The sequence below is a fragment of the Schistocerca serialis genome, chromosome 3 (assembly GCF_023864345.2).
Source record: "Schistocerca serialis cubense isolate TAMUIC-IGC-003099 chromosome 3, iqSchSeri2.2, whole genome shotgun sequence".
NCBI classification, from domain to species: Eukaryota; Metazoa; Arthropoda; class Insecta; order Orthoptera; family Acrididae; genus Schistocerca; species Schistocerca serialis.
The window spans coordinates 496,929,423-496,956,040 of record NC_064640.1 but is presented as its reverse complement, the minus strand read 5'-3'; the positions used below and the strand labels follow the sequence as shown (position 1 = coordinate 496,956,040).

At 43.8% G+C, this 26,618-nt stretch overlaps 1 protein-coding gene across 1 annotated transcript in view; it reads right to left on the bottom strand.

Annotated features, from left to right (window-relative positions):
- Positions 1-26,618, bottom strand: part of LOC126470948 (aminopeptidase N-like) — a 536,862-nt gene that overhangs the window by 292,965 nt on the left and 217,279 nt on the right. The window contains exon 3 of the mRNA XM_050098998.1: positions 16,183-16,438. Within this exon, the coding sequence (XP_049954955.1) occupies positions 16,183-16,438 (256 nt within the window). The remainder of the gene's footprint in view (positions 1-16,182; positions 16,439-26,618) is intronic.

Genomic DNA, 26,618 nt, shown 5'->3' with positions numbered 1-26,618 from the left:
ACTAGCAGGAGAGCATGGTTGGCCTACTTGACATTTATTAAGGAAGCCGCCCAACCGACCACGCTAAACAGTGACGACCTTTTCACAAACAACAGACTCTAATTCTTGGAGAGATTTAATCGGCTACCACAAGTAACAACATTTGCAGCGTGGCTTGCTGGCTAGGAACATGTCATATTTCTATGCAAATCTTTTGAAACATCAGGTGTTAATACAGGACATAAGTCAATCTACTGTTTCTTGTGGTCTCAAGTCACTTTAATTGAGTTCTAAAACTATTCCCCTGTTTATGTATGTCGACATACAGTGTCGTTAGCGCTTACTTTGCGACTTTCTAGCGACATAATTATGAATTACATTTTTTTCCTTGATATAATTATGGGTTATATTTTCTCCTTTATTTACTTTGCCCTTGATGTCCCATCAAGAGCGATCTCAGCAGAGAGAGAGAGAGAGAGAGAGAGAGAGAGAGAGAGAGAGAGAGAGAGTAAAAGTTCGCTAATGGCAAATGTAGAAGAAACAATAAACCGTAGCGTTATTGAAGGAACGACCCCAGTGTTAGCCTGAAGCAATACAAAGCAATGTCAGGAGAGTGAACCTTTATATCAGCACCGGATTACGACTCGCCAGCTGACGAGCAGGAGACCAGTGCTGTACCTCTACATCTGTTTATTTTTCGCCGAAGCGTAAGCGGGAGTAGAAAACCAGAGATATCTTGTTTTCAGACTGAAAATAAAGCCATACGTAAGTTTCATCAAATTTATGTCTGTTCCGGTAACCTTTTTTATTCTCGTGTCATAAACATACACAGGTCCACAGTTAACATGCCATATAGTCTGACCAAAATTTGACCACTTCCACTCCATTTACGGGCGCTTGATGGAAGTCTTCTGCAGTACAGAAGGCTGGACAGAGTCGACAAAGAAGCATATGCTGGACAGTTTAGACTTCTCCACAAGCACACTTAATATTGTCTTCTGTACTATACCCCATCTTGCCATATTAATCCTTGATCTACCCACTCCTGATCTCAGCCTATTTGAACATTTCCAGGTCGTCCAGTTCTCGTCATGACCTGGTGGCAGAGCTTTAGAATTCTTTTCCAGCCGTAGGGAAGGGGAGTTGTATCCCTCCAAAGTTGCACCCTGGCATTTTCAGCAATGGTAGTAAGAAGTACTTTTGATGTTCTAAGGAAACTCTTCCTTGACTTCAGTCGTTGCGAATGCGGCTTACGCCCATTCACGGGATGGGTTTGTTCTTTTTACAGTTCCTTTCGTTCCTTATAAGTCGCAATTTCTCTTCGAATGGAAGGCGCTGGTATTCCTGCAAGGTGCTAAATCCTTTCCACAGAAGTGGATTTCAAACAACCTGTTATAATTCTGCTGGTGTCGTTGAGCGCTACGTCTACGTGTTTGGCATGTGATGAATTATACCAAACAGGACAAGCATACTCTGCTGCACAATAGGCTAATAAAGTGGAGAGTTTCGGATGCCCCACTGTGATCTAGCCAATTTTTTTAACAGATGGTTCCTGATGGAAACTTGTAGTGTCTCTTGAAAGTAAAAGATCTGTACAGCGTCAGGTATTTTAGAGTGTAGCAATGTTGCAACTCAACTCCTGACCATACTATCATCAACTTACGAGTAGCTTCCCTAATTCTCAAGTGAAAAGCACACACTTGAGTCTTTGAGGGGTTTGGTTTAAGCTGATTTGTGCTACAGTATCTTGATAGATCTTCAAGGGCATTCGTGAGGGTGTTCTCCGCTGATTCAAAGCCTGAGCTCTGAGTCGCAAGAGCAAAGTCATCAACATAAGAGAAACTCCTGGTGTTGGAGGCTACAGGTTGGTCGTTTGTATAGATGTTGAATAGGATTGGAGCCAAGACGCTTCCTTGGGGAAGACCCCTTTTTCTGTCGTCTCCATCGGCTGCGCTGCCCTTGAACGTCAACGGAGAACCTGCGGTTTTGCGGAACTGATGCGAAGAACATAGTTAGGCTAAAACCCTTGGTCATATTGTACACCTTGAGTATTAGTAGCTGGTGGTTGACAGCGTTACAGGCCGCTGGTAAGTCGATAGATACCACCCATGTCACCTTACGAGCTTCAAACCCATCTTCTATGAATTCCGTAAGATTCTGCAGTCGTCCAGTGCAGCTTTTTTACCAGGACGAAATCCAGCTTGTTGGGATATTAGCAGAGAGTCAACTACAGGTAGGAGGCAATTTAAGATCATTCTTTCCAGCAGTTTGTATAGACGATAGAATAATGAAATTGGTCTAAAATTCTTTGGATCGTTCCCTTCTGTGCCAGGTTTCAGCAAAGCAATCACTCGGCTCTTCCACCATATCTTTGGGATGTGATATCTGCTCACACAGTTGTTAAAGAGCTCCGGAATCTATTTCTTTGTTGTTATCCCAAAGTCCTTAATTTGCTCTGTTCGTATATCATCTAGGCCAGTTGATTTTCCGTTCTTACTTTGTTTAATAGCCTTATCTAATTCTTCCATGCTGGATGATGATGTAAGCAGATTGTTCTCCTCTTGCTCTTCTCTTTGCAATTTTGGCTTTTTGGATTTGTGGGTTGCCTTCCCTTTCAGCAGTAACTGATTTGCCATTTTATTGGCTGTTATGTTATGGTGTACAGCTGTCGTAGATGGATAATGACTTAGATGTTTCAGGAGTTTCCAAGCTTTATGACTATCTCTTTTTACATCCAAGTTTTCGATGGTTTCAGTCCATTGATCCCCTTTTATCTCTCTCATAGAAGTAATGAGTTTGTGTCCTGCTTCCACAGTTGATTCACTCTGTATTCTGTGAGTAGGGTGGCTTCAGGAATGTAAGATGTTCGACAACCATGAGGAATTGACATTCTGGAGCAGCTCATTACAGCAGTGGTGCTGGTTCTATAGAAGTTACTTCGACGTCGATCAACTCTGCAAATCTCGACCAATCAGCTTTTCTAAAATAAAAAGTTCTTCAAAAAGGTGCTTTGCGAGATCTAACAGCAAAAAATATTTCACAGATTATTGGTCTACGCTGTGAGCTGGGAAATGGGGGACCGACAGATTTTACGCATTGTTGGCTAATACTGTAACTAATAAATATGAGGTCAGGATTATAGCCTCGCTTCCACCTGCCGCTGTTGAATGATGCTAGTAATTTTTCCATCATGGATTCAATGCAACTGATTCAGTTCTGCCCATTCTTGTACTGCCGCCCCATTCTCATCTTCATGATCAGAGCCCCAAACATTACTATGGGTGTCGAAATCACCAATCACATTGTGCACTCTTTTATTATGAAAATTGGACAGTTTATTAACCATAAATTCTTTGGTGATTTGTAAAGGGATGAAATGGCACAATCTCCTGTTTCTAGTGTGAGAATTTCGATATCATTTTTCTCGGTAAATGCTGTGGATAGCATCTGAATGTCCGGATGAATAAAATTAGTACTTCCATATTTATTATGCTGTCTTTAAATGGTGAGGCACATTCCGTTTATTTTTGGTCTGCTCAAAAAAAAAAAAAAAAAAAAATGGCTCTGAGCACTATGGGACTTAACTTCTAAGGTCATCAGTCCCCTAGAACTTAGAACTACTTAAACCTAACTAACCTAACACACATCCATGCCCGAGGCAGGATTCGAACCTGCGACCGTAGCGCTCGCGCAGTTCCAGACTGTAGCGCCTAGAACCGCTCGGCCTCTCCGGCCGGCGATCTGCTCATGTCGCAGCTTCTGTGTGTCTTCTGTATGCACTGTACCTGGCTCTAGTGTTGACTGCGTAGATCTGGTAGCAGCTCTTCTTTGTCTGCAATTATTCCTTCTGTGTTACCAGATACAACGGTTAACTATGGCCCTGAAACGGGCTAAGATTTTGATGTTTCTGGCATGAAAGGAACAGCCATCAGATTTTTCATTTTCTGACTTTGCCCAGGGTACGCACGATTGCTTTTCTTTATACACACATCAAAAAAAGTTTTGCATCACCTCGGTTCCGAGAGTTCCGGAACCTGTACAGAAAATTGGAATACAGCTCAACATAAACATCATTTCCGCCTTTTTTATTGCTTATGAAAACGACATATTGCATGTTGTACCACAATACAGCGAGACCTTCAGAGATGGTGGTCAAGACTGCTGTAAACACCAATACCTTCAAAATGGTTCAAATGGCTCTGAGCACTATGGGACTTAACATCTGGGGTCATCAGTCCTCTAGAACTTAGAACTACTTAAACCTAACTAACCTAAGGACATCACACACATCCATGCCCGAGGCAGGATTCGAACCTGCGACCGTAGCGGTCGCGCGGTTCCAGACTGGACAGTGTGTCTAAGACGTTCAGCCTGATAGGTGTTGCCTCCAAAAACGTCTCCCACGATTGTCTGGTTGAAGGCATATGCGAGACTCATCGGTGAAGAAAACGTGATGCCAATCCTGAGCGGTCCATTCATTCAGCATGTTGTTGGGCCCATCTATACCGCGCTGCTTGGTGTCGTGGTTGCAAAGATGGACCTCGCCATGGACGTCGAGAGTGAAGCTGCGCACCATGCAGACTATTGCGCACAGTTTGAGTCGTAACACTACGTCCTGTGACTGCACGAAAAGCATTATTCAACATGGTGGCGTTGCTGTCAGGGTACCTCCAAGCCGTAATCGGTAGGTGGTGGTCATCCACTGCAGTAGTAGCCCTTGGGCGGCCTGACCGAGGCGTGTCATCTACAGTTCCTTTCTCTCTGTATCTCCTCCATGTCCGAACAAAATCGCTTTGATTCCCTCCGAGACGCCTGGACACTCCCCTTTTTGAGAGCACTTCCTGGCACAAAGTAACAATGCGTACGTAACCGAACCGGGGTATTGACCGTCTAGGCATGGTTGAACTACAGACAACACGAGCCGTGTACCTCCTTCCTGGTCATATGACTGAACTGATCGGCTGTAGGATCCCCTCCGTCCAATAAGCGCTGCTCATGCATGGTTTTTACGTCTTTGGGCGGGTTTAGTGACATCTCTGCACAGTGAACGGGAGCGTCTCTATGATACAATATTCACAGTCAACGTCTATCTTCAGGAGTTCTGGGAACCGGAGTGATGCAAAACTTTTTTTGATGCATGTATCTTCTTTAGCCTGATCATATACCACCGCATTCTCGATGGAGTTCCTTTCTTGTACCCCGTTACTATAACGATGTGTGTGTCTGAGAGTGTGCTTTAGAGTATTTGGGATCCGTACCAGGTCATATTGAAGAAATACATCGACGCAATTCATATGCGGGATGCTAGATTTGTTACCGTTCGAATAACACGCAAGTATTACGGAGATGCTTCTGGAACTCAAAAAGGAATTACTGGATGGAAGGCGACGTTCTTTTCGATGAGCACTATTTAGATAATTTAGAGAACCAGCATTTGAGGCTGACTGCAGAACGATTCTACTGCAGCCAACGTACATTTCGCGTAAGGACCATGAAGATAAAATTAGAGGGATTACGGCTCATACGGCGGTATACTGACAGTCGTTTCTCCCACGCTTCATTTGCGAGTGGAACAGGAAACAAAATGACTAGTAGTGGTACAGGTTACACTCAGCCACGGACCATACGGTGGCTTGTGGAGTGTTTATGTAGATGTAGATGAGATGCGATTCATTTTTGTTCTGGCGTAAACACAAGCGCCGGAACGAAGATGCGGAGCGGGAGAACAGAAAAAGCGGTGAGGAAACGCCGGCCGATGGTGCACGGAATTAGAACGCGCCGCGCCAAGAGCGACACCTGGAAGAAGTAAATATAAGCGCCGGTCCTGCCAGCCTCGGGGCGCAGACCGGCACCGGATCGCGGACGTTAGTTATCAGTGACGTGTGTCAACTTACTTGAACATTTCACACATCAAGGACTCTAAATTATATTACAAGTTGCTCCTCGTTTGCGACTACCACTTGTGAATCTCAAAGTTAAGTATTGTCAACTGCTTTCTAGAAATAAAACTACTAATGTTATTTGTTTGAATTGTTGTATAGCATTCCGAGAATGCAACATCCTTTAGGCAATGCAACATCCTTTAGGCACCCTATAAGCAACGAGTGGCAAGACCGCGCAATTTTTATTAATACAATGCACACTAAATGGCGTTTATGTTTTAGTTTGTTGAGTACAGCAGATAAAAATAAGAGACAAATAATCCATGACACCTAGATAATATTGGGAATTTAAAGTGGAGTCGGTGGGATTTTTTTTTTTTTTTTTTTTTTTTTTTTTGGTAGTGCCATAAGCATCAGAAAAGGCAATGAGCATTGTCTTCACTTTCGATTTCGTCATTCGCACCTTCTTCGCTCTCGGTGAACCGTCAGAAACCCATTCTGCTTTTGTCGTTTTGTGTTAGGTTTATGTTGATAACACCAAGTCTAGTCACCTGTGAACATTATTTTCAGAAGAGAACTGTCTGTGTTTTCAGTTCAGTCAAGTAGCGACAGGCATCCTCGCGACGTTTTTGTTGGGGAGTCAAGGTATGCGGAACAATCTTTGCACACGCTTTTCTCGTCTTCAAAACACTCCAGAGACTGTCTTGAACACTTTATTTAGATATATTTGGTTATTCCGCGGTAGCTCTGCATGAGCGATACCGGTCAGCTTCCAAAAGATCGTGAATTTTCTCAATGTGTGCAGCCCTGATCTCTCGTTGCCCTCGAGCGACACCTGGTCTCCTTTAACATGTTTCAACCACTGAAGATTTAAATAAATATCGCCGTAAGCCTTTTCTCATGTACTCAGATGTATCCGTGGTCGTTTTACCGATTAAAACGTGAAATCGAATCACTGCTCGTTGCTCTACTGCGATTTGTGAAAATACAATGTTGACACACGCTTTAACACTGGCTGCTAACAACTGACTGGTCGAATAAACAACCCATCATTTTGCTGGCAGTTGTTAGTTCAAGCTGACACCATAGTAACTGCGCTGACGTCGCTTATACTCCAGGAATAAAACCAGTCTCCGAACTTTCTGGATAGATGGTGCACAAATCTTCTTTAGTGAATTAACATTTGAAGACGGAGATAATTATTTCTTGTTTTGATTTTTTACCCTCAGTTTCAGTTCCATGATTTTCTGGATACTAACTTTGCTGCCACAGACAGCTTTTACATATGACCAGAATTTCTTTTGGTTTCATAACATACCTTTCGGTAAGTGTCTGCTACTATAGTAATTTGGGCTTTACGCATTGCTCTCTAGATAGCCAAACGAATTTCATTCGTCATTTCTCTACCAATTATTTGTTTCGCACCTGTTATACAGTAGTCATCGTTTCTCAAGAAGTTTTTTTTTTCTTTTTACAGCGACTGTATTTCTAGGAGGGTTCCTTCCATCACGAACTGTTATACTAGATACATATCTGTCCAATGCACAGTCAACCGATCTTTCAAACTTGAGGGCCAATTCTTCCACATGATCCTGCCTAGACGTAACAATTCTGAGTTTCAGTTTGAGGTAGAGCACGATTACGTCTTTATCTACCTTTCTGAACATATAAATATTCTCGTTATGTTAGCTGCCCTTAGAACTTTAGTTATCATTGTTACTAAAACTGTCGCATGGTCACTGATACCAGTTTCAGTGAGGACAGTCTCAAAGAGGTCAGGTGTATTTGTTGACACCAGGTTTAATATACAAGGTGCGTCTGGAAAAATTACGTGAATGGTCTCAGAAAATAAAGGGAACACGAGATGGAAACAAAATACTTTACTGGCCTTCAAAGCAATTGCGATTAGCTACGACACACTTCTCCCATCGGTTGTAAAGCTGTAGGGAACAGTCGGCAAGCGTTTCTTGCGGAATCGTTCGAAGCACCGTGGTCAAACGTTGTTGGCTATGTGCATCATTACAGGAAATGAGACCAGGTGCTGCCAAAACGATCCGCAGACCAAGCGACAGTCAGTGGCTACGTGTTGATAGCCTTCCCCGTCTCCCTCGGTAGAAACACATGATGGATCAAGCCCTTTCTGTCGAAAGAGGCGCTCAAACTCGTATCAATCTTTAATTTTACCAGTCGACATTTTTGGGAGGCAGGGAAGACGATGAATACTGTGCCACTGGCTGTCGCTTGGCCTCCGGATGGTATTGGTAGAAGCACTTCTCATTTCCTGCAATGATACGGATATCCAACAAGGCGTGATCAGGGTGCTTCGAGCGATTCCATGCGAATCGTTTACTGACGGTTTCCAACAGCTTTACATGCCATGGCAGAGATGTGATGTACCTAATGGTTAAGGTACACTAATGAGCCAAAACATTATGACCACCTGCTTAATAGCCTGTTTGTCCGTATTTTGAACGAAATACATTACTTATTCTGCGTATCTGGGGTCTGACAGTTTGGAATTTTGGAATTTGTTGTGGTAAGGTCTTATGGGACCAAACTACTTAGGCCATCGGTCCCTAAGCCTACACACTACTTAATCTAACTTAAACTAAGTTATGCTAAGGACAACACACACACCAATGCCCGAGGAAGGACTCGAACCTTCGACGGGTGGAGCCGCACGGACCGTGACAAGGCGCCCCAGACCGTGCGGCTGGTCTGACAGTTGGTGGTAGGTTTGTGGAGGTATGGGGCATTAGATGTCTACGCACAGCTCATGTAATTCGCGTAAATAACTGGCCGCTAAATTGCGTGCGCGGTGATAGCGCCCTATAGTGATCCACGTGCGTTCATAAGATTTACATCTGGCGAATTTAGTAGCAGAGACATAAACGTGAGTTCACCATAATGTTCCTCAAACCACTGTAGCGCAGTTCTGGCTCCGAGATATGGACAATTATACTGCTTAATGATGACATCGCCTTCGGGGAGACATCAAGCATGAAGGGATCCAGGTGGTTACCAGCTGTCTGCGTGTCTTCGATTACTACCACAGGTCCCACGTAAGCACAGGAGCATGTCTCCCATAGCATAATACTGTTTCCACCAGCCTGCGTCCGTGGCGCGGTGCACGTTTCGAGCCGCCGGTCACCTCGATGATGTCGTTTGTGGAGACAACCATCGACCGAGTGTAGCAAAAATGTGAGTTACCCGGAGAGCCGACACGTTTCCATTGATCGACGGTCAAATCCCCATGATCCCGTGCCCACTGCAATCGTAACTGACGATGTCGTTGGGTCAACATGTGAACACGTAGGGATGGTCTACTGCGGAGCTCTACCTTCAAGAATGTACGACGAACGGTGTGCTCCGAAACACTTCTGTGTGCACCAGCATTGTTCTCTTTCGGCAAAGATGCCACAGATCCAACTTTACAGAGCAAACAAGCCTCCGAACCCCACCTTCTGTGAAGATTCGTGGACATCCAACCATAGTGCCTAGTGGTAGTTTCACTGTGCTGCTCTCTCTTTCCATAGGTGCTCAAGACGAACATAGAACCAGCTTCGCCGTTTTCTAGATATTCGTTCTCAGGCTCTGGGTAATAATAATCTGTCCTCTGTCAAAGTCGCTTATCTCAGTGGATTTCCCGATTTTCAGCCCATATCTTCGCTAGGGTGATCCCCCGTCTGTGTCTGCTACGCTTACATATTTTTGTTACCGCGTCACATGCCCGCAACGCCACCTGGCAGCATCCAACGTCGTGGTGGGCAGTGGACGTAATGTTTTGGCTTATCAGTGTATTTTCTTTGTAGCTCTTGTTTTATTTATTTTCTGAGACCATTCACCGAACTTTCAAGACGCACGTTGCATTTGCATTGAGTAAGTTTCCGGACTATATGTTCTAGTTATTTTTAGAGATTTATTGTAATAATATTGCGTAGGATGTCTTGCCATGCCCATCTCTTACAAAACTGAAACTATTCAGATCGATTATTGTATGATTTTAGCCTCCTCCAATTATGGAAGTATGGTTGGAGATCATACGTAGGGGCGAACTGATATTTTTTCCAAAGTTTTCGGTTACATCTAGAGGTGAGTCTGGCGGTCGATAAAAAGATACAATTTTAAGTTTTCGTCCTCCATTGACAGTGAATCTTCCAGTTTCTTTCTTGGTGAATTTTAGTTTGTTGTCTACTTTGACAAATACATCACATTCATTTCTCACTAGTCTGTTCTTTCGACACACACTTATGGTTAACACAAGAATCTCATTGCTGTCAATTTCCGGTGTTAGCCAGCATTCTTAACTACTAAATAGTACTGCATCAGTTTCACTGTTTTTCAGGTGCACTTCCTTGCAAGTGTTTCGGCAGCTGATCCACTGACGCTTGTTACTCATTACTAGCAATTCTCTCTCTCTGTCTCTTTCTCTAGTGCATCTCGACACACATTTGTTCTTGCTAAACGCCAAGAGACATTAATTTACTGACCTTCGATTTCTTTGTTAACCCGTGAAACTTGATTAGAAATGCTAGTTAACCTATTCCACTGTTTTCAGTGCATGACATTTATTTGTTAAGTACATGTAAATCTTCAGCGTATGATATACTTCCCCCCCCCCCCATGAACCATGGACCTTGCCGTTGGTGGGGAGGCTTGCGTGCTTCAGCGATACAGATAGCCGTACCGTAGGTGCAACCACAACGGAGGGGTATCTGTTGAGAGGCCAGACAAACGTGTGGTTCCTGAAGAGGGGCAGCAGCCTTTTCAGTAGTTGCAAGGGCAACAGTCTGGATGATTGACTGATCTGGCCTTGTAACAATAACCAAAACGGCCTTGCTGTGCTGGTACTGCGAACGGCTGAAAGCAAGGGGAAACTAGAGCCGTAATTTTTCCCGAGGGCATGCAGCTTTACTGTATGATTACATGATGATGGCGTCCTCTTGGGTAAAATATTCCGGAGGTAAAATAGTCCCCCATTCGGATCTCCAGGCGGGGACTACTCAAGAGGATGTCGTTATCAGGAGAAAAAAAACTGGCGTTCTACGGATAGGAGCGTGGAATGTCAGATCCCTTAATCGGGCAGGTAGGTTAGAAAATTTAAAAAGGGAAATGGATAGGTTGAAGTTAGATATAGTGGGAATTAGTGAAGTTCGGTGGCAGGAGGAACAAGACTTCTGGTCAGGTGACTACAGGGTTATAAACACAAAATCAAATAGGGGTAATTCAGGAGTAGGTTTAATAATGAATAGGAAAATAGGAATGCGGGTAAGCTACTACAAACAGCATAGTGAACGCATTATTGTGGCCAAGATAGACACGAAGCCCACACCTACTACAGTAGTACAAGTTTATATGCCAACTAGCTCTGCAGATGACGAAGAAATTGAAGAAATGTATGATGAAATAAAAGAAATTATTCAGATTGTGAAGGGAGACGAAAATTTAATAGTCATGGGTGACTGGAATTCGAGTGTAGGAAAAGGGAGAGAAGGAAACATAGTAGGTGAATATGGATTGGGGGACAGAAATGAAAGAGGAAGCCGCCTGGTAGAATTTTGCACAGAGCACAACATAATCATAACTAACACTTGGTTTAAGAATCATGAAAGAAGGTTGTATACATGGAAGAACCCTGGAGATACTAAAAGGTATCAGATAGATTATATAATGGTAAGACAGAGATTTAGGAACCAGGTTTTAAATTGTAAGACATTTCCAGGGGCAGATGTGGACTCTGACCACAATCTATTGGTTATGACCTGTAGATTAAAACTGAAGAAACTGCAAAAAGGTGGGAATTTAAGGAGATGGGACCTGGATAAACTAAAAGAACCAGAGGTTGTACAGAGATTCAGGGAGAGCATAAGGGAGCAATTGACAGGAATGGGGGAAATAAATACAGTAGAAGAAGAATGGGTAGCTTTGAGGGATGAAGTAGTGAAGGCAGCAGAGGATCAAGTAGGTAAAAAGACGAGGGCTAGTAGAAATCCTTGGGTAACAGAAGAAATATTGAATTTAATTGATGAAAGGAGAAAATATAAAAATGCAGTAAGTGAAACAGGCAAAAAGGAATACAAACGTCTCAAAAATGAGATCGACAGGAAGTGCAAAATGGCTAAGCAGGGATGGCTAGAGGACAAACGTAAGGATGTAGAGGCCTATCTCACTAGGGGTAAGATAGATACCGCCTACAGGAAAATTAAAGAGACCTTTGGAGATAAGAGAACGACTTGTATGAATATCAAGAGCTCAGATGGAAACCCAGTTCTAAGCAAAGAAGGGAAAGCAGAAAGGTGGAAGGAATATATAGAGGGTCTATACAAGGGCGATGTACTTGAGGACAATATTATGGAAATGGAAGAGGATGTAGATGAAGATGAAATGGGAGATACGATACTGCGTGAAGAGTTTGACAGAGCACTGAAAGACCTGAGTCGAAACAAGGCCCCCGGAGTAGACAATATTCCATTGGAACTACTGACGGCCGTGGGAGAGCCAGTCCTGACAAAACTCTACCATCTGGTGAGCAAGATGTATGAAACAGGCGAAATACCCTCAGACTTCAAGAAGAATATAATAATTCCAATCCCAAAGAAAGCAGGTGTTGACAGATGTGAAAATTACCGAACTATCAGTTTAATAAGTCACAGCTGCAAAATACTAACACGAATTCTTTAGAGACGAATGGAAAAACTAGTAGAAGCCAACCTCGGGGAAGATCAGTTTGGATTCCGTAGAAACACTGGAACACGTGAGGCAATACTGACCTTACGACTTATCTTAGAAGAAAGATTAAGGAAAGGAAAACCTACGTTTCTAGCATTTGTAGACTTAGAGAAAGCTTTTGACAATGTTGACTGGAATACTCTCTTTCACATTCTAAAGGTGGCAGGGGTAAAATACAGGGAGCGAAAGGCTATTTACAATTTGTACAGAAACCAGGTGGCAGTTATAAGAGTCGAGGGACATAAAAGGGAAGCAGTGGTTGGGAAGGGAGTAAGACAGGGTTGTAGCCTCTCCCCGATGTTGTTCAATCTGTATATTGAGCAAGCAGTAAAGGAAACAAAAGAAAAATTCGGGGTAGGTATTAAAATTCATGGAGAAGAAATAAAAAGTTTGAGGTTCGCCGATGACATTGTAATTCTGTCAGAGACAGCCAAGGACTTGGAAGAGCAGTTGAATGGAATGGAGAGTGTCTTGAAAGGAGGATATAAGATGAACATCAACAAAAGCAAAACAAGGATAATGGAATGTAGTCGAATTAAGTCGGGTGATGCTGAGGGAATTAGATTAGGAAATGAGGCACTTAAAGTAGTAAAGGAGTTTTGCTATTTGGAGAGCAAAATAATTGATGATGGTCGAAGTAGAGAGGATATAAAATGTAGGCTGGCAATGGGAAGGAAGGCGTTTCTGAAGAAGAGAAATTTGTTAACATCCAGTATTGATTTAAGTGTCAGGAAGTCATTTCTGAAAGTATTCGTATGGAGTGTAGCCATGTATGGAAGTGAAACATGGACGATAAATAGTTTGGACAAGAAGAGAATAGAAGCTTTCGAAATGTGGTGCTACAGAGGAATGCTGAAGATTAGATGGGTAGATCACATAACTAATGAGGAAGTATTGAATAGGATTGGGGAGAGGAGAAGTTTGTGGCACAACTTGACCAGAAGAAGGGACCGGTTGGTAGGACATGTTCTGAGGCATCAAGGGATCATCAATTTAGTATTGGAGGGCAGCGTGGAGGGTAAAAATCGTAGAGGGAGACCAATAGATGAATACACTAAGCAGATTCAGAAGGATGTAGGTTGCAGTAGGTACTGGGAGATGAAAAAGCTTGCACAGGATAGAGTAGCATGGAGAGCTGCATCAAACCAGTCTCAGGACTGAAGACCACAACAACAACATGATATACTTCAGCTATCGAATAAAATTTTAGCTTTTCTATGTTCCCTCACGCCTCCATGATCAACCTTAGTTAACCAGTTTACCAATTCACAGCTTGATCCACCCATGTGGGTAGGATCGAATACGATGCTTTCTAGGTTACAAGAAACTTATCTTTCTTCTTGGGTTCTTGTTAGAGGAACGGATGTGCAGGTTAGCTGTATCAACGCATCTTCACTTTCCTTGTCTGTCAAATATTTATGAAAGTTCTTTCAGTCTCGTGTATTCGAAAGACATATCGCCTGGTGAATGCTATCACACGGGTATGAATTACCCATACAGCTGCGAATTTACATATTTCTTTACACAGGTGATGACCCACTAGATTCAATTCTTTGTGAAGCTGCCAGACTTAAGCATGATGGCTGAAACGAGGGGTACAAAATTTTAAATACAGGGTGAACATTAATAAAACCGACAAATTGCAGGTACCGTTTCTTAAGTGGAAATCGAGGAAAAAAGGTCCAATGAGCATGTGTCCAAAAATGCATTATTGCCACAGTAAATGGCGCTGACGAATGAAAGTTTCTCTGACCACTTTTGTGTGTTCCTTGTGTGTTGCAGGTTGTGTGATTGGCGCATCGTACTGTAAGCAGCAGAATGGTCCGATATTCATGTCGGGAACACGCCGCGGTGGTGGTTGTGCTCGCTCAAACAGATGGGAACGGTCGACAGGCAGCACGGCTATATCAAAACAGTTACCCACACAGACCCCAACTACATCACACAATGTTTCAAGCCATTTTTGCTGTGTCTGATCATTGATCCTCTCAGAAAGACGAACTTGCAGGGAGGCGGCTGATTGTGTGTGTACCAGATTTGGAGGACTGGGTTCTACAGGTTATTGCGACGAACCCTAGTACAAGCTACAGGTAAGTGGTCACAAACGCGGTGTAAGCCAAAGTACTATTATGTGCATCCAGTATGATAACCGCTACTACCCCTATCACTTACAATGTGTGCAAGGATTATCAACAACGGATTTCCCTCTACAAGAAGGATTTTGTCGGTGGTTTTTGCACCAACTATCAAAATTATGGGATTCTGTCATCAGTCCTGTGTACCGTCGAAGCAGCCCTTACCAGAAATGGCCTCATCAATCTGCATAATCGTCGTCTATGGCCTACAGACAATCCCCGGGTAATGGTTGAGTGGTTTCATCAGTATCGGTTTAGCATCAATGAGTGGGCGGGGATTCTTGGCGACCACAAACCTCGACCGGTTATTATCCCACAACACCTCACTGGAGAAACCTACCTAGACTTCATGCGTGGGCTGCTTGAGAAAGTGCCTTTGGCAATACGACAGGTAATGCTGGTTTTGCGTGACGGAGAATCGCCCCACTTCCGGATTACATTTCGGCGAAGCCTCATCATCCTCTCCGACGTTGGATAGGACACGGAGGCTCTGTAGCGTGGGCTGCTAGATCACCGGACATAAACCCCACTGATTTTTACCTCTGGGAGCATCTGGAAAGCATTTTGTATGCTAAACAAGTTCCTGATGTGCAGACTCTTCAACAGTGTGTTCACGACGCCAGTGGTGCTATTCGGATAGAAGCCGGAATGTGTTAAAGAGTGCGGCAATCCATGATTCGACGTGCGAGCGAGTGCACTGCATCCCATGGAGACCACTTTGAACATCTGTTTCGACGTCGATACGCTGCAGCTCTGTACTGTGTTCCGGATGACTTCTTGTCACTGCATGCACATATGTTCATACGACCATTTTTCCTCCATTTCCAGTCAGAAATCTGCCCCAGCAGTTTGTCGGTTTTATTAATGTTCACTCTGTGTAACATCCAGAATATGCTATAACATACTTTTATCCATGAAGACAGATGAGTGTTCTATTTGGACCGAATATAGAAGATAAAATACATGAAGTTATATGAGTACGTACAGAATGAGATGAGCCACTTATTTAAAAACTAGACAAGAGCGAAGGGCCGGGCGAGGTGACGGAGAGGGTAAGGCTATCCACCGTTATTTCGAAGCAAATCTCACTCCAGCTATGCGGGTGAATTCTTTCCACGGGTTATCTAAATCACTACAGGTAAATGAAGGAACGATTCAACGAGCTACGGCTATTTATTCCAACTAGTGCTCCATGCTTTTCTTAAATCAGCGTCGACGAACTGCCGAAATCTACTCTTCCTTGGACTGCTACAAGAAACCGAGTACTTCTTTTCGAGTGGTTGCATCCATCCAAAAGAACCGAACTTTTTATTTATTAATACTCGGTCACTGGAAACGTTAGAGACCCTCTAGAGAGTCATGGAACCTGTCCATAAGGGTGTTCAGAGAGCATTACACGTCATCTTGTACAATGGAACTTTCTTACCTATCTCACTTATTGAGGCAAGAGTACTGACCTTGAAGCTGTTGATGATCATGTCGAGGCTGTGCAGACGAAGTTCGTCAGTAGGCTCTAGCACATCCAACTTGACGATGACCTGGCCATCGAAAGTGGCGAAATTGTCGCCGTCGAGAACCGGGTCGAAATACGGCCTCAGGCGAATCTCGTAGTGGCTGGGTTTCACGTTTGTGGGTAGCCGATACTCATAATCCAGTTCTCCGTCCTCTTGAGCGAACGCCACCATCAGTTGCACCAGCAGCACCAACAGAGCCCTGCACACGACAAGAAGGATAATTGATTAACTTTCTCTTTCACACAAGAGTGTTATTCGAGAGCTGTCTGCTTATTCTACACGTTACATTTTTGTTTGCAAAACCATTTTCCGATACAGCTGTTAAAATTAATTATTGTTCGTTTCTCCTTCTTAAGATTACTGCAATTAAATAAAGAGAATTTTTCACCAGCCGTTCTTCGCCTTTATTTACATAGCACCTTCTGTGGTCGTTCTGAAAATATTGATACATATGTTTGTACATTTTGATGGTTATAGATTAAAAAAGTATTTCTTTATAAAGTTGGCGTCCAATTTACTTACGGCGTTTCCGTATTTTTTTGTTATGCTTTTTGGGCGCAAAACTGCTACGGTCATAAGCGCCCGTTCTGTGGCTTAGGAAAGGGTAAAAAACCGAATGGGAAATCAGCAATAATTGGTTCGAAACTCAAAAAGGAGGGAAACTAAAAACAGAAGGAAATCTAAAATACTACCATTGAAGGGGGCTTCAAATGACCGATGTCATCTCACTGACACTGATCAATTCGAGGACGCGATCGGCTGAGCGCGTGCCATCTGCTAAAAGGGAAGTTATATCAGGTGACAATTGTAAACGGGTGCGTAGCGGATTAAAATAGGGGCACTGAAGTAAAAGGTGTCTCACCGTCCACGGTTGAGAGCAGTGGAGACAAAGCGGGGAAGGATCGCCACCTAAAAGATGTCGATGGCTAAAGAGAGAGCGCCCTATGCGGAGTCTAGTTAAAATTACATCCTCCCGACGACGAGATTGGGAGGAAGAAGTCCAAGCACAGGGAAGGGGGTGTCACCTTCCGTGATTTATTATCGGAAAATGTAGACCATTGTGCGTGCCATAAAAGAGCAACACGACGACGTAAAACGCTCTGTAGATCGGCTAAGGGAACCATGCGAACAGCGGGCCCGGGAGAAGAGACTGCAGCCTTTGCCGCTATATCGGCTGCCTCGTTTCCGCGGATCCCAACGTGCCCTGGGATCCAGAGGAATGCCACAGAGACGCCCCCCAAGTGGAGCAAGCGTAGGCAGTCCTGAGTCCGGTGGACCAGAGGGTGGACAGGATAAAGAGCTTGGATGCTGAGGAGAGAGCTGAGCGAATCCAAGCATATAATATACTGTAGCCTCTTATGGCGCCGGATGTATTGTACAACCTGGAGAACAGCGTAAAGCTCCGCAGTAAAAACCGAACACTGGTCGGGAAGCCGAAATCTATTAGTAGTGTCGCCAACAATATAGGCACTCCCAACACCAAATGTTGATTTTGAGCTGTCAGTGCAAATAAATGTGGCATGCTCCATTTGTGCGCATAAAGCAGTAAATAAACGACGATAAACTATAGGGGGGGGGGGGGGTACCATCTTTGGGAAACTGATAAGGGTCACGGAGCAGGCAGGTCAGGGGGAGAAGCCAAGGTGGCACCGTATTCCCAGTTGTCAAGAAAGTTTTAGGAAAGTGGAAGGAAAGAGAACGTAGCAGTTGACGGAAGCGGACTCCCGGTGGTAATAGAGAGGAAGGGCGGCCTGCATATCCTAAATCCAAGGAGGCGTCGAAAAAAGGGCATGGGCCGGATGAGCAGGCATGGAAGACAGATGACCAACGTAACGACTCAGAAGGACAGCTCGCCGATTGGACAGCGGAGGTTCCGCAGTCTCAGCATAAAGGCTCTCCACGGGGCTGGTGTAAAAAGCTCCAGACGCTAGACGCAATTCACGGAGGTGGACAGATTTGAGACGCCGAAGAATAGACGGTCGTGCAGAGGAGTAAACTATGCTCCCATAGTCCAATTTCGAACGCACTAAGGCGCGATATAGGCGGAGGAGGACCACTCGGTCTGCTCCCTAGAAGGTACCACTTAGAACACGGAGGGAGTTGAGGTACATGAAGCGTGGGAGACCAGCACAGTTTTCTGTCAAACATAACTCCCAAGAATTTAGCGACGTCCGCGAACGGAAGGTCGACAGGGCCTAGATGTAGGGAAGACGGAGGAAACTCCGTACGACGCCAAAAATTTACCCAGTTTTTTTTCTTACTGGAAGAAAAGCGGAAGCCGGTTTCGATGCTCCGTGAGTAGAGGCGATCGAGACATCCTTGAAGACGTCGTTCAAGAAGACTGGTCCGTTGAGAGCTATAATAGATCGCAAAATCGTCGACAAAGGGGGAGCCCGAGACATCGGGAAGGGGACAATCCATAATCGGATTTATGGCGACGCAAACAGTACAACACTAGCACGGAGCCCTGAGGCACCCCGTTTTCTTGGGAGAGAGTAGTGTTAACCCGCACCTTAAATGTGCGCTCTGTCATAAATTCACGAATAAAAAGGGGTAGCCGACCTCGAAAGACCCAAGAAAACAGTGTGCGGAGGATGCCAGTCCTCCAACAGGTATCGTATGCTCTCTCCAAATCAAAAAATATCGCTACCATCTGGCGTTTCCTGAGAAAATTGTTCGTAATATAAGTGGAGAGAGCAAAAAGATGGTCAACTGCAGAACGATGCTTTCACAAACCGCATTGGGCAACCTTTTGGTTGAGGGCTCCAGCCACCAAACTAAACGGCAATTCACAATACGCTCCAGAATCTTACATCCACTACTCGTGAGAGAGACGGGGCGATAGCTAGAGGGAAGATGTTTGTCCTTTTCAGATTTCGGAACAGGAATGACGATACCTTCCCACCATCTTCTGGGAAAAGTACTGTCTGGCCAAATTCGATTATAAAGGCGAATGAAGTAACGCAGACTACGGTATGATAAATGCAGCAACATTTGGACGTGGATGTCACGCGGTCCTGGGGCAGAAGAGCGAGAGGAAGAGAGTGCGTGTTGGAGTTCCCGCACGGAGAAAACAGTATTATAGCTTTCGCTATCTTGAGAGGAGAAAGCAAGTGGTCGTACTTCCGCTGCTCGTTTCTTCGGGAGAAAAGCTGGCGGGTAATTTGAAGAGCTCGAAATCTCGGGAAAGTGTTGACCCAGTACGTTAGAAATTGCGTCTGGGTCCACGAAGATATCATACGCGACAGTGAGCCCAGAGATCGGGGAGAAATTAGACATGGCGGATAACTGTCGAATTCGACTTCAAACTACCGATGAGGGAGTGAAGGTGTTAAAGGATCTGGTACAGAAGTCCCAGCTTGCCTTCTTGCTATCGCGGATGATGCGACAGTATCACGCGCGTAACTGCTTGTAGCGGATACAGTTGGCCAACGTAGGATGGTGGCGAAAAACGCGAAGAGCATGTCTCCGCTTACGTATTGTGTCACGGCACGCCCCGTTCCACCAAGGAACTGGGGTGCGCCGGGGCATAGGGGAGGTATGAGGTATTGAACGTTTCGCTGCTGAAAGGATAACTTCCGTAACATGAGTGGCCTGATCGTCGATACTAGGAAAGTGACGGTCATCGAATGTCGCTAGAAAGGAGAAAAGTGTCCAATCGGCTTGGGGCATAGATGACAGTTGTGGCTGTAATCGAAGGACGCATGGAAAATGGTCACTCGAGTGTGTATCAGCAAGAGCGAACCATTCAAAGCGCCGTGCTAGCTGAACAGTACCGAACGAAAGGTCTAAATGAGAGAAATTTGACGTGGAAACAGACAAAAATGTAGGTTCCTCAGTGTTGAGGCAAACAAGATCCGCTTGGTAGAAGAGGTCAATCAATAGAGAGCCTCGTGAAAAAGGACGCGGAGATCCTCAAACCAGGTGGTGGGCATTGAAGCCCCCACCCAGAAAATAGTGGGGGGGGGGGGGGCGGGAGCTGACCAAGGAGATGAAGGAGATCAGCTCTTGCCATCGGTGTGGACGTTGGAATGTATACGGTACTAAGAGAGAAGACGGATCCAGAAAGGGAAAGACGGACAACAGCAGCTTGGAAGGGACTGATTAAGGGGATTGGGTAATAATAGACAGTATTATGGAGAAGAATCATAAGTACCCGTGTGCTGGAGTGACATCAACAGAGGGGAGATCAAACCGGACTGATTGGAAATGGAGGATGGTGGTGGTGGTGGTGGTGGTGGTGGTGGTGGTGGTTAGTGTTTAACGTCCCGTCGACAACGAGGTCATTGGAGACGGAGCGCAAGCTCGGGTTAGGGAAGGATTGGGAAGGAAATCGGCAGCGCCCTTTCAAAGGAACCATCCCGGCATTTGCCTGAAACGATTTAGGGAAATCACGGAAAACCTAAATCAGGATGGCCGGAGACGGGATTGAACCGTCGTCCTCCCGAATGCGAGTCCAGTGTGCTAACCACTGCGCCACCTCGCTCGGTGGAAATGGAGGAAAACAGAACGATCGTGAGGACGTAGCTTTGTTTCCTGAAGACAGAAGACGACCGGGGAGTAGGATCGTAAGAGGATCGACATTTTATCCCGATTGGCTCGAATTCGGCGGATATTCCAATGGATAAGTAACATAGGGTGGACAGAAAAGGGAAGAATCTCACCACAGTTGCTGTCAACTCCGACAGCGTGGAATGGCATTCTGCCTGTTGTGGTTGGCAGGAGAGCCAACATCATGTTACTAGATGAAGCCGAAAGGCACGCGTTTTAGCTCACGCAGGCTGGCGTGAGGTCTGGAACAGGACAAGGAAATTAGAATTTAGAAAAAACGGACGTAGCTGGTGGAATACTTAACTTTAATCCATTAATGGTGAATGTCGCTCTTGACGGTACATGATTCAGTATCAATAGCAACTGGTAATGGCACCTTGCTAGGTCGTAGCAATTGACGTAGCTGAAGGCTATGCTAACTATCGTATCGGCAAATGAAAGAGTATTTTGTCAGTGAACCATCGCTAGCAAAGTCGGTTGTACAACTGGGGCGAGTGCTAGGAAGTCTCTCTAGACCTGCCGTGTGGCGGCGCTCGGTCTGCAATCACTGATAGTGGTGACACGCGGGTCCGACGTATACTAACGGACCGCGGCTGATTTAAAAGCTACCACATAGTAAGTGTGGTGTCTGGCGGTGACACCACACTGCCAAAGGCAGAAGACCCTGATCCATAGGCTGTTCGGGGGCAGCTCCTACCGCCAGCGGTCGGCCGGTGAATAGGCCGGCAGCGATGCGTCTCGGCGACACGGAAGATGACCAAGGGCGGTTACCGCCAGGTGGCGCTGTAGATGAGACACGCCGTGGTGCAGGAGGAGAGGAACTTTGTTTCTTATGAGCCTTCTTGGAAGCAGGACGTTGAGATGGAGGATTCGATGGTTGTGAAGTCGGTGTATCTAAAAAAAATCTTCGCCAGTAGGCTCTTTTTTTGGAAGTCCGGGCGTCCGATTTTGGGACCCGAGATTTAGCAGGAGCTGACGAAGGGTGAGCCTTAGAGTGAGCAGGTGACAGTAGGGAGGTTGAACGGGCGATCTTTGGGCTGGCCGATCTGACGACCGTGGCACTAAAGGTGAGATCGCAAGTCTGCGTGGCTACCTCCTTAGTAGGACGAGGAGATGCCAGTACAGAGCTATATTTACCCTCTGGGGGCACAGTGGGCTTTCGACTGGCGAATAACTTACAAGCAGCAAATGTAGACACATTTTCCTTCACTCGGATTTCCTGAATAATTCGTTCATCCTTGAAAATAGGGCAATCTCTAGAGGAAGCAACGTGGACGCCCATAAAGTTGATGCAACTAGGGGATGGAGGTGGACAATCACCCTCGTGGGCATCCCTTCCACATGTAACGCATTTGGCCGGATTGGAACACGACTGGCTTGTATGATTAAACCGCTGACACCAATAGCAACGTGTAGGGTTGGGGATGTAAGGGCGAAATGAAATTATCTCATATCCCGCTTTAATGTTCGATGGAAGTTGAACTCTGTCAAACAGCGTCGGTACCAAGCCCTTTGTCAACCCTTTTCACGTCTCAATGTACAGCCGTTACCCCTGGTCTGACAGGTAGTTTTGAATGTCCTCGATAGACATTCTTTGTAAACATTTTCTCTTACGCTACATTGGCACACTTCAGCTCACTTTAGAAATATAACTGCAGTTTCATCTGTCCGCACTCAGCACAGTATTACAGTGTTTATGTTTCTTCAAATGGCTCTAAGCACTATGGGACTTAACATCTGAGGTCATCAGTCGCCTAGTCTTAGAACTACTTAAACCTAACTAACCTAAGGATGTCACACACATCCATGCCCGAGGCAGAATTGGAACCTGCGACCGTAGGAGCAGCGCGGTTCCAGACTGAAGCGTCTAGAACCACTCTGTCACATCGGCCGGCAGTTTATATTCGTTCATTTGTTTCTCGTGTAGGTTGTCAAACTGTGATTAAAAAAAAAAAAAAAAACACATGTAATGTGTGTGTGTGTGTGTGTGTGTGTGTGTGTGTGTGTGTGTGTGTGTGTGTGTGTGTGTGTGTGAGAGAGAGAGAGAGAGAGAGAGAGAGAGAGAGAGAGAGAGAGAGAGAGAGAGAGAGAGAGATAGAGAGAGATACGTTCAGCAGGGATGTGAGTGATGGGAATGAGAGCTGCGTGAGAGTTGTGGCTCGAATTTTCGGAGGATAATGATAACAAGCAACTGGAAGGAGATGGTAATGGTAAATGGGGCTTCTGGTTATATGCATATATTTAATGATATATTAAGTGGGCTGTTAGTTTAAAGAGTGTGTGGTTTGCCAGGTTTATGTGATCATTTATCAGCTGTTTTTTTTTCTGTTATGGTTTTTTGAATGTGGTATTTTTCTTTTAGGGTGAGAAGTCTTTTTTGTAGTTGTTTCTCCTTACGGTTTCAATGTTTCTCTCTCTGGTAGTAATTTTATGTTGTTGGCGTTGTAAATATTCCGCAGCAGTTGAATAACTTGTCCTCCTCTTAAATGTTCTTTGTATCTGGTGTCATGTGTCCTCTTGGTTTGACCTATGTATCATCTATCACATTCATACATTTCAGCTGATATGTTCCTGATTTCTGATAAAGATTAGTTTTTCCTGTTGTTTTAGGAAAGTACTTTGATGTTGAACTGTTAGTTTGGTGGGCTATATTTATGCCTTTTTTGTTTGTGAGGGATTCTGTCACTGTGTAGATGATAGCTAGGTATTTGCTCTTTTCTCTTTCTTGATTGTATCGTGCAGCTTTGTTACTAAGTTTTCTTTGCATCGATCGTTTGTGGATATTTGCACTACGGTATTCTTTTCTTTTTGGTAGATATCTGTGTCTAATGGTACCGTGTTCAGTCTGTGGAGTATATGCCTAAATGCTACCTGATTTTGAGAGCTCGGGTGCTGCGGTGTCTGGTGAATAATAATTGTATCTGTTGTTGTCAGTTTTCGACATGTGTTAAACGTGTGTTGTTTGTTATGAATATTCATGATAATGTCCAAGAAATTTAAATATCTATTGTGCTGCTCTTTTTCGATTGTAAAATGTATCTTATCGTGAACAGAGTTTATGTCTGTATGTAGCTAGTCAGTGTGAGTGCTTGGATCATCTATTAGACAAAAATGTCATCCACATATCCAATCCAGTGTAGGATGCTGTACCTATTTTTCACTATTTTGTTAAATATGATGTGTTCTACAAGGGTTACCAATGGGTCCCCTAGTGTCTGGAACCATAGCAATCATATTTATGAACACACACACACACACACACACACACACACACACACACACAGACAGACAGACAGACAGACAGACAGACACACACACACACACACACACACACACACACACACACAAAACAAATGAAAAACACAAACACTGCAATACTGTGCAGAGTGCGAACACATATACCTGCAGTTCTCTTTCTAGAATGAGGTGAAGTGGAAGTAACGCCAATGTAGCGTAGAGAAAGTCCTCCAAAGAAGGCAAAAACAGCCTAGTGTATCTCTACAGCTAAGTTTCTTTAGATCTGAACAACGAAAGAAAAAGCAATGGATTATCGAATATGTGACAAGGGGAGGAAACATTAAGTAAATTTGACGCCAACTTCACGAAGAAATACTGTTTTTAATCTGTAACGACCAAAATGTACGAACGTATGTGTCCATACTTCCGAAATGACCACAGAAGATTACTTTGCAAATAACAGCGAAATGCGTCTGGTGTAAAATTCTTTTTAATTAATTGCAGTAAGCTAGGGTAGAAAAACAAATAAAAATTGGTTATATTTTTGTTTTCCAATTTCATTTCCTTTGTACTGTCCAAATTCTATGTGCATGGGAAGTGTAAAGTTATCATTTTGAGAAAAATGTGTTCTAGTGACATTGAAACTAATCGGAAACTGACGTTTTACATAGTAGAGCCTTCTTATGTTTATCTTTTTACCACTGGAAGACTCAAAAGTTCCAGACACGAGCAACTATGATAATTCAGTCCCAGCAGGAATGTTACACAAGTTGGCCATCAAGCTTCTTGGAAGATATTGCTCCAAATCTTCATGGCCTCAACATCTCTAGGTATATCACACTGCACCCTTCTGTACAGTTTGTTATTTATTACAATTGGAATTCGTTATTTCAGCATAACGAGAGGAATTTACATCTTAATTTCTAACTGAATTCTAATTGGTCGTGATACATCTGTGTTTATATGACGCAAGTCACCTAGCGATGAGTAACGGGCGACGTATGTGACGTATAACTCTGTAGTTTCTAAGGCGTACCGTTATTCCGATTATAGAGAGTGAACTTTCTTCGCGTTGCATTCATAGTGACAAAGGAACATTCCCAGGTGGAAATAAATGATTTTGATGAAACTTGGTGTGACGTAAAGGGGTCAAAAAATGCAATAGGTATTTTTCCATTTTTGCCAATTTTCACTTTTAAGGGGTAACACATTCCCCAAAAGGTAATGTGGGATATGAAGTTTAGAGGGAATATCTTCAAAACTATTAATTATAGGAAATGTGTTTCAGATTAAAGTTGAAATTAATTAACATTCTTGAAAACTGTATATACAATTTAAATGATAACTTTTGTTACAACATAAATCAAAGAAATTTTCACAGCATATCCCTCTATATGTAATAAAGATTGTTTCAGAAATGCCATTTTTGAAAAATAAGTCGTACGCAGTGTGCTGTCGGAGTATTATCAACATAAGAGTTTAAAACATCTAAACGATCATTATTATTCTAATTACTTGTTTTACTTACTTCTGATCTATATTTTAAATTGACATTATTTTTAGGTTTTAAAATCATGTTTTTTAATCGTTTCACATACATGTATTTTGTTAATTGGACAAATAAGTAACTCATCGTTATTGTGATGATTTCGCATCATAACAATGATCAGTATAGAAATGATTAAAACATAACTTACACATACAGTGAACGAAATTTTTCGCATGATACACACAACGGACAACTCAGTATAAAACAGACTTCAGTAAGAGTCTCAAATTGCGGTGGGTGATCCTCTAAATTCGCAGGAACTGTAACTGAAGGACACCATTTTAGCATTGATTTGTGACACCATGGATGGACAACCGACTATTATGGAACAAGATAATGGGCAATGGTTTCATGAAGCAAAGCTCTATGATATGGCAACGATTGAAAATGATCGCGTATCTGGAGTTCATGAGGCGTCCTTTATGCCTGGCAGAATTCTTTCTTCAGAAACCGGATTAGATTTCGAATACAAGATATCTGCCACTGCATTTTGGAAAAGTGGAAAGCAGGGGAAAAACCGCCTTTCATCCGTGAAGCCTAAATATCGCAAAGTTACTTCAGTGGCACAGCTGGAGAAAGTATGTTCTTCACTACGGCTCGAAACGTCTCAAGATGAAGGTAATCCACTGCTGGACTTTACAAAAATTAGCGGAAGTTGTGGCTCATCAACTGATTATCCATTACACTAATCTTCAAAAGTCCGCCTAGCATATGATCAGGAAAGTAAAATTAAATAATTTCAAGGCAAACGCCAAATGAGTATTGAGTTTTGAAAAAGAGCACAGAACTGTATGTCGTGAAGTGACAAAGTGTATAAGAAGGCACTAGATAAACATAAAAATTATCTCTACGACGTCGTTTTACGACTTTTAGTGAAGGTAAGGAGCACATCAGACTTTTGGGGGCTGAAAATGTGTACAACTCTGATCAAAGCGGATTCAGCTCGCAGTTGCGCTCTGGATGCACTTTGTTCCAAAGGGGTATAAAGAGAATTGAACTGAATCCGTTGCTGTCATCAATTACTCAGTGTTATACGATTCAT